The sequence below is a fragment of the Uranotaenia lowii genome, chromosome 2 (genome assembly GCF_029784155.1).
Source record: "Uranotaenia lowii strain MFRU-FL chromosome 2, ASM2978415v1, whole genome shotgun sequence".
Lineage (NCBI taxonomy): Eukaryota > Metazoa > Arthropoda > Insecta > Diptera > Culicidae > Uranotaenia > Uranotaenia lowii.
The window spans coordinates 126,975,260-126,985,117 of record NC_073692.1 but is presented as its reverse complement, the minus strand read 5'-3'; the positions used below and the strand labels follow the sequence as shown (position 1 = coordinate 126,985,117).

Genomic DNA, 9,858 nt, shown 5'->3' with positions numbered 1-9,858 from the left:
AGCCCTAAATGTAATCAGATTGATCGCTGACAACATCTTACATTCGCTAGTGATAATAATAACACACCGCCTCGAAACTGGTTATTCCCCGCGTTCTGAATCGTTAAATAGAACTGGCTGCAACGGAGTAAGATTACTCGGTTCATTATTGCCACCATGATCGGCTTCGCGGTTTGCATTTGGGTCACAATACTAGCAGCTACTACGCTGCAGCTTTTAGTCGCCGGACAACGCGTAGCAGAGCAAAGTAAGTCAATAATAATCACTCAATCTTATCACGTTGCGTTCGGATCGCTAAAAACGAATGACTCATTTCAGAATGTCAAGAAATTCGTGATCTGACAGTAGTTCGATCCTCGGTTTCGTTTCTTCTGCCGGGAAGTTCCCCGCCGGTAAAGATTGAATATTTCAACTGCAGCAAAATAGTGAAGCTGATCGTTGGCGGAGAAGATGCTGCCCCGGGAGAATTTCCGCACCACGCCGTTATGGGCTACCCGAATGAAGAATCAGAAAGTCTAGATTTTCGCTGCGGAGGCTCTCTCATAAGTGATCAGTACGTCCTAACGGCGGCTCATTGCTTCAAATATGGTGAACCACAGCTGGTACGGCTAGGAGAATCGAATCTGGCCGAAGCAAGTCCAGATCACCGCGATTTCGAAATCGAACAAATCATCAATCATCCAAATTACAGGCCCTCGCAATCGTACCACGACATTGCCCTGGTCAAACTGAAAGAAAAAGTAAAATTTTCCAAATACATAAGACCTGCCTGCCTCTGGACCAATCCAACCATCAACGTGTCCTCTGTCATAGCAACCGGTTTCGGATTCACCGAAGACCAAGGAGATCTTTCAAACACACTACGCAAAGTGCAGCTGGACTTTCTGGATCCATCCGAGTGCGAAAAGCAGTTCCTGAATCTGAGAGCATTCCGAGAGGGCATCATCGATGGGCAACTTTGCATCGGAAATCAGGCCGGTGCTGCAGCGGGAGCCAAAGATACCTGCCAGGGTGATTCCGGAGGTCCGGTGCAGATCGTCACGGAACCGAAAGGATGCACCTATCAGATCATCGGAGTAACTTCGACCGGGGCGGCCTGTGGCGTTGGACGATCGCCCAATATTTATACTCACGTTTCCAAGTATGTCGGTTGGATTGAACGGGTCGTCTGGGGCAGTTGATTTCCCTATTAAACAATTGTACCAACCTACTCTCACAACAGTGTAAACCAAAAGTGTAAACCAAATGCAACAAAATTTACTCAGTCATTATAAAATAAATATAATTTTTGCATTATTAAAATGATAAATTATTCATCATTCAATTTTAATCCAACTTTCATACTTCTCTGAATGTTTCATCAATCAGGTGTGAAAGCACAACAAATAAACAGGGCCATTGAAAAGATTGAACGGCAAAACTAGAAATTGCATATCCGCTATCAAATTATTAAAATCCTGCAAAAAGCTTCCACAGTCGATAAATACTTTCAAGACGTATGACCGAAATGTTTTAAGAATTTATTGATTGTCATCCACTAGTTATTAGCCGTGTCCAGCACCGCTAACTGAAAAAGTAGGGCCGCTAATTAAATCGGTAACTCATTCAAAGTAAGCGATCGCTAAATAAATATGCTAAATGTGCTTAAATATCGCTTAAAGCTTAAAGCGCTAATCGTGAATCGCTTACTATTGATTATTGTTATTTATTTGTTTACTAACTTGACATGCATTTGGATCTGCCAACAGACTATAGAATTATCAATTGCTCAAGCCAGTGATTAGACACGAACACTTTGATACTTTACTCCGGAAAATTAAAATAGTTAGCAAAAATTTCTAACAGAAACATAAAAATGGTTGTATCTCAATACTTTCGACTTAAAATTGTGAAAGGTAAATATCTCATCCACTTAAACATAAAAAGCTAATTAAAAGAAGATGAAAATTGTTGGAAATTGTTCAATACCTTTTACTGTCTTCTCTTTATGTGAATGTTGCGAGATCACAATTTAAAAAAAATGATAATATAACGGATGTGAATTTTCATTTTACAAACAAATTAGTTTTCTAACTCACAGGATTTTTCGTAAAATCCGGATTGTTTCAAAGTATGTCCAAATTGAATGGAATTGTTAGAAAATTAAAAAAAAACACCTGTTTTGAAATGGAAGATTAAAGCAGAATTTGTCAACCGATTTTTTGAAATTTTTCGTCAGATTGTTTTTTATTATGATTTAAGTAATAAGTATGTTAGAACCATGTTTTTTTCGTGAAAAAACTAAAAAAAAGCATATGTCTACAATTAGGAACACTATTTTCAATGTGCTTCTAGTTATGGACATAGTCAACGTTTTCCAAACTATATCAAAGTCATAGAATATATTTGAAATAAATTCGATCGATTGAATTGTATTTTAACTTAATTTTCTACGATCTGTTAACATACACTGTTTTCAGCTAATAAAACATGATTTTTTTTACTTCACTGTATCTCGAAGCTAAAAATGTTGAAAAAATATTTTCGCCAGGTTGTAAAGAACGCACCCTTCGCGACAGAGAAGGAAACCATTTGGTTACAGACAGCTTCTGGGACATCATGCAACACTTTTCAACTTCAATGGCTTCAAAAGGGGTTTTTAAGGTTAATTGGACATCAAATTAACGTAGTCATAAAAATAAGAAATTCCACACGTTATTTTTAAATTTAAAAAACATGCTATTTTTACCCTACTAAGAAAAGGGGGTATGTTGCAAAAAACATTGTTTTAAATGAAAAAAAAAGTTTAAATAGTTATAGTTTTGACATATTTGTGATGTCGTTACGCATAAAACATGATCTGCAGTTATTTTTGATTTTGTTAGAATTAAAGTTTATATTTTTTTGTCAAAGATTTTTTTTGAAAAGAATGAATAATGGTGCTGTATAAATTTAGGGATAAAAAACACTACAACAAATTTAACATCATATTCTAGCATATGGAAACAAGATTAAAACTGTGAATCATTGATTTGCATGTCGATGCATTTTAGCCCAGACTGGTAATGGAATTTCAAAAATATTTATTTAAAAAATTAAATGATTGTCCGAAAAATATTCAAACACCTACAGTGTTGATATAGGACAATAAAATCAATATAAAGTTTGTAGGTAATATCTTTAAGCCAATCCGTCACATTTCTTAAAGTTTTTTATGGCATCAAAAAATGTAAAAAATTCGATTTTCCAAATTTTCTATGAGAATCTAAAACTTCAAAAAACTATCTCACGATGTGAGAACTATGGCATCATCGTTTTGTTATCATTAAATGATAATTTAATTAAATTATAAAAGTTAAATAAAAGATGTGGTATACCATGCTGTTGCATGATGCTCTGATTGACAGTACTTATTTGTATCCATCACACTGAATTTTCTACTTTTTGAAATATTATAAATGTATCCATTGGAAAAGTAAAAGGTTTAATTTTAATAAGCTCAACATCCACTACTTTCTTCAAAACTAGCGAAAAGGAATATTGTGTAGTGTAGGATTTAAATAGTCCTTATTTCTTTATTCATATTCCAAAAACGTTTTAAAAAATTAGTAAAATGGTGAGTTTTGAGTTTTTTTTTTATTAAAATATTATAAAAACAGACCCATATGCAAAATCAGGTACAAATAGTGTAATATTGGATGAGCGAATACTTTTTTTTTCCTCATATGTTAACATAAGAAACAATTAATGCCAAATTAGGAACATCGACACACTTTATAAAACATGATATTTTCGTAAATTATGGTTTGAAATGATTATTTCAAACCAAAACAAAGTTCAGAAAAAATTTGGAACTTAGTTACCAAAAAATTGTATCTCTAAGTATTAAGTATTTGGCGTATTAATATCAAATCTGAAAACCTCTGACAAAATATAACAAAATTAGTCTCATTTACCCTACGCACCCCTCCAGTGAGACCATTAGAAGTGGCAATTTTCGCCTGAATCACAAATTGTAGTCAAAATCTTTGCATTCTTTAGTAAGGCCGGAAAAAATTTCAAATCCTTCTTTTGTCACTCAGAGTTGGAATATCGCGAGGGGGGGACAATAAAAAATAATGCGAAAAACAAATACAATGGAATAAATTGCACAAAATCTTGCATGCAAAAAATTGCATGCTACGTCATTGCACAAAATCTATAAAATAATGTAATTTTTTATTGAAAAATTCAATACACATGGTGAAATTACTTCCTTCTTCCAAAATTTCTTTTTTGGTCTTGTAATCTTTCGGATACTTGAATTTTTTATCAAAATTTCCATGAAATACTTAAAACTTTATTTATTTCCCCCTTCGGGTTTTTGGAAATTTCGGTAGAGTGGGGGGGGGGGGGGGAAACAAAAGAAGAAATTGATATTTGTTCCAGCCTAATGATTCGTGAGATTGATACAAATAAATGGGAAATTGGGGTCTTCAATTAGCGAAACAAGAAAATAGAATAACTTTTAAATTCGCTACCATAATCAAAAGATAGCGGCATAATTAAACCGCTAACAAAAATTTTGCGGACTAATTAACGATTAGCGGTCCAGCGCTTTTGTGCCAAACACTGGTGATTAGAATTAAACTTGGTTTTTCTTAAACGGAAATCCTCATACACACAGAATACTTTAAATCTATAAATGGTTTGAATCAAACAAATCTTGTTTAAAAAATTTATACACCTACGTTAGCGCATTTTCTAGAATATTTCTATGAATTGGACTACACATTTGAATTTCTCGAACCATGGGGTCTAAATATAAAGCTTCGTATTGGTTCAAAACTCATCCTTGTTTTTTTTTGCAGAATACAATTTCAAAATCTTAATATTAATTTAATTAATATTAATTTTTTCCTCGGCTCGCAAACAAACAGCTCTCCAAATGAAACATCAAAGCATTTGGAAGCAAACGGGTTGTTGAATGTAATAGAACTACTTTTTTTTGTATATAAATAGGGTGAGTGCTCCTACTATGGACCTAGAGCCTACTTTAGTCCTAAAACGCCGAAAATCGGATAAAACTCATTTGGTTTGCATAGATTCAAGACACTCCAATGCAAATAATGATCTCTTATTCTTCCCTTATCCTATAATACCGCTTCGAGCCATATAAGATAATTCCAATAAACTTTTCAACGTTTTTAAAAAATACTTCCTCTTTGATGGTAAAATTGGCAACTCATTTAGTGAGAAGTATTTTGAAAAATCAGAGAAATTAAGAATAAATCACATTATTTAACATGCCAAGCCTGATTTTAAAGAAAAACTACCATTGCTGTGATGAATATGAACTATACCATCTATTTTTCCTCAAATAATAGAAAATCATTGGAAAACCCGAAAAATAGGTAATAGGTCCAAACATAGGACACTTTCGGCCATGATGTTCCATTTTTAGACCTGACATCAGTTTTTTTCAATACAAACCAATCATTAAGGTGCAAGTTTTCATGAGGGCATAATTAAGGACCTCTATTGAACATCTCGAACATATTTTGTCAGCTTTAGGTAAATAAACAACAAGTGAACACAAAACACCTTCTGACTATTATGCTGCTGAGAAATGTGATAATGAGAAAAAGCTTGAGATATTCATGGCAGAAATTCAGGGGTTTATTTGAATTGTAAAAAATCCAAAGTATAAGTTTGTGGTATTTTCTGATCAAAATAAAATATTTCATTGATTTTTTGATGTTTTTCGAGAAATATATCTTTTTACTGGCATTTAAGATCTAGGTCCAATAAGGGGTACCAGTCTAGTGCCAATGCAGGAACAGTAGGTTCAAAGTAGGAAATTTTAATCATCCATATCTTTGTAACCCTATCAAAAACGGCAAAACCAAAAATGAAAACTCTCATTGAAACTTGAGGCTAAAACCATGAACTACGATTGGGTTTCCTAAAAACCACAAAACAATCGTCCATGTATGAGAAAAACATGGGTTTATAAAAACCACCGCTTAAAGGGTTCAAAGTAGGGCGACTAACCCTATATACAGTTATAGTGCTATTTTTATAGTTATTTAGTGAAAAAAATTGATATTGATAAATAAGAGCATTTTCCAATAGTAAGCCCATTTTGGACAAATGGGTTGAAACCCTATGAAATGGTGAATTTTGAAGAAAAAATGAAAATGGAAACAATGGGAGGGCCTAGAGGAATGTGCGAAGGTAAAATTTTATTTGTTTTTTTTGTTTGTAGCTCAAACTATGTTGCAATTATTTTAATTTTTGCCCCTAAATGTATGCACCATAAAGGTTCTTTTTTCGATTATAAATTTTTTTTAAAGAAAATGTTAAAAAGCAAGGTAAAATTGATAAACAAGCATTTGTAAATATTTTGAAGGTGTTTTGTATCCATTATGATAAAAAAAAAACTTGTTAAAACCGTCAAAGCAGAGACTGATCAAAATTATCCCTAAGCATCAAATTCTAAACAGGGACGAAATCGATTTTTTAATCAAATTTAAAATTTTGAAATAAATTTCTGCAACCCTGTGTAACGTTCATATGAATCCAGTAGTGTTTTTTTAAATATGAAACATTCCAAGTTTCCCTTTTATAGAAAAAATAATAGAATAATTTTGAAAAAAGTTATCAATATTACCCCGGATTACGTTAGGTAGTTTAAGTAGAATTTTCTGTTTGTTATTTTTTGCTGCCAGACGTGCTGAGAATAGTAGCGTCCATTATCAGGATGCTCAATAGAGCCTTTTGGTATGTGGGAGTGTGGTGGGCCGCTACATTTATATTTCTCAAAATAACGTTATATGAGTAATTTTGAACTTTTAGGTTTGTATGGGAAAATTGAATATTTTGTACAGAAAAATCAACATATTTTTTGTTTCTTCAGTGGAACCAAGCCTGCTAATAGTTTTTACTGCAAATTTATTAATTTTTTAAAGAAAATTTCCCGATAAACAACTAACCCAAAACACTAAATTAAATTGACATCACTGTAGGGTGCCTAACGAGATATTGCATGAAAAGTAGTCATGCAAAAAATGATTTTAATTTCACGATAAACTTTTCCGAAGACCGCGAGTAATTTTGCCTACTGAGGAAAAAATTATTAAAGATTTCTTTCTATTATTTTTATTGCAGATTGCCTGAATTGGATTTTAAGATTTTTTTTTGCAAATCCGTAGGCACTGATTGCCTTCACAGTTTCAGTTAACTTGGAAGAAGCCTTTCTTAAAACTGGATTGAAAAGCAAGTTGTTGGATTTTAATTTGAATAAATGTAATATGGATCAAAGATAAAACTTCATTTTTACGAAAAATCCCGATTCAAATCGATCTATGATCCCTTCTATCGGTATCAATCGTTTGGAGAATCGTACAAAATAGGCAAAACAGAAGAACCGTGCAATGATTGCATTCCTGGGAACCTTCTAAATGTAAGAACACAAGCTTCATTAATTTGAAGAAATAAAAAGATATTTTTGATATAATGTCTTTCAACAAAAAAATGTACATTCAGCAAAATTTCACAAAAACAAGCTTACGCTCATTTCTCAATCGAAAAAGAGTTCATGTACTCCTAAAAGATTACGTATGGTATCCCTAACCTTAAGTGTTATGGATGTTCATTCTCTGTCTTAGGCAATATAATGGCATTTGACTATTTGAGGATAATTAAAATTTCTAAACATTTTTTTTTTTTATCCTTCAAACATTTATTATAGACTATAACAAACAGGCTCTTGATGCTTGATCATATTGAGCCGACCACTTCTTAGTTTTAAATTTGATTTGATTTTTACAAAGGTTTCATACATGACATATAAATTCAAATTTATTTGAAACACTTGTATCACTTGTATCATTTGTATCTATTATCTTTCGAAGTTGCCTTCTGCATCTCGACATGTGGACCATGGACCTCATCTTGGATTGATCTTGGACCTCGTCTCGGGTGGATGATGGACCTCGTCTGGGGTAGACCATGGACTTCCTCTCGGGTTTACAGGTTATAGTTTTGTGGTTCTTGGCTTGAGGCTCTTGGTTTGCGACTCACAGCACTCCTACTCCGAGTTCTTCTTTCGTCTCCATTTAATTTTCAAAGCTTCAAGTCAGCTCTCTTCAGGAAATCAAAAATTGTTTTCATAGTTTGCATGTCACGTTGACTAACAATATCTCTTATGGGTATTTGGGGAAGATTCGATGAATTAACAAGAATATCTTTGAAAGTTGATCTTACACTCTCATATATTGAACAACACCACACAACATGGTCTATATCCTCGTATCCTCGGCCACATTCACAAACATTGGAATCTTTTAAATTTATTCTATACAGGTGTGCTGCTAAATTATAATGATTAGGAATTATTCTCGAAAATATTTTAATAAAATTTCTTTGAAGATCTTGATTATGAAACCATGGCTTTTCTTTAACTTCCGGTAAAATTGAAAAACAAAATCGACCTAGTTGACTATTACTCCATTTGCTTTGCCACATGGACATTACCAAGGAATGGGCTAAAGGATAAAGTTCGTTAGGTTGAAATCCCCTATCATAAACCAAGTCACCGAGAGCTCCTTGTTTGGCAAGATGATCTGCCTTTTCGTTGCCACGTATACCATGGTGTGATGGAATCCAAAATAATGATATTGAATAACCTGAATTATGTAATTCAAATAAAATTTTCTTTATTTTATAAATGTATATGTTATTATGCGGTTTCCAACTATTCGATTTGAGTGCGATCAGAGAACTCATGCTATCTGAACAAATTACATATTTAGATGAAGGCAAACTCTGTATATACTCACATGAGTAGAATATTGCAATTAATTCTGCTACGAATATTGAACATGGTGCTAGCAACTTAAAGCTCTGTGAAGACTGAGAATGGTACAATCCAAACCCTATATTATTTTTTGCATAACAGAACCATCAGTAAAAATAAGACTACTTGCTGTACAACCTTCAAACTTACTATGAAACATCTGATTACTAGTTTGCACCCTTAGACTAGGAGGTATTTTTTCTATTTCTTTTTTGAAACTTAAATCAACGATTGGAGTAAACTGAATTTCATCAAGCTTATAATCAAATATAGTTTTATCTGGAGCATCAAAGGATTCAATTGATATAAATTCTCTGTAAAAATTTAAGAATTTAGTTCCTGGATTGAGTTCAAATAAATAATCTAATTTATTTATTATTTTCTTCCGCCTTGCTTGAAAACGGAATAATTGACGTAAATTAAGTTCAAGAAAATTAAGCTCAAGAGGCATTACTCCAGCAATAACTTCTGTCGACATTGTATGCGTAGACATCATGTTCCCTAGAGCTATTCTTAAACAACGAAATTGTATTCGTGCTAATTTTAATAAATGACAGTTAGAGGCACTTGCAAAACAAAAACAACCATACTGAAGGACTGAAAGAACTGTTGTCTTGTACAATGTTATAAGATCTTGTGGATGGGCTCCCCACCAAGAGCTTGTTACAGTTTTAAAGAAATTTATCCTTTTTTGACATTTTTTAACTAAATATTCGATATGTTTTCTCCATAAAAGTTTACCATCAAACCAAATCCCCAAATATTTAACTGAAAATGATCTTTCAATTTGAATTTGTTTCATATGCAAGGATACGTTCAGTGGCTTTATTTTTCTTGTAAAAACCATCATTTCCGATTTTTTAGGTGAAAATTCAAGTCCCATGTATTGTGCCCAATCACTCAAGTTATTTAAAGTTATTTGTATTTTTTCTTGCGTATCAATAATATTCAAACCTGACATATAAATAACGCTGTCATCAGCATTAGCATACTGTAACATAAAAACATTTTCTTCTAGACATGTGTCAATATCATTAACG

At 32.8% G+C, this 9,858-nt stretch overlaps 1 protein-coding gene across 1 annotated transcript; it reads left to right on the top strand.

Moving 5' to 3' along the window:
- Nucleotides 1-1,262, top strand: LOC129747316 (serine protease snake-like). The gene is made up of 2 exons (XM_055741468.1): nt 1-247; nt 319-1,262. Exons 1-2 carry the CDS (start codon nt 157-159, stop codon nt 1,179-1,181), a joined length of 954 nt encoding a protein of 317 aa, XP_055597443.1. The 5' UTR covers nt 1-156; the 3' UTR covers nt 1,182-1,262.
- The last annotated feature ends 8,596 nt before the right edge of the window (nt 1,263-9,858 follow it).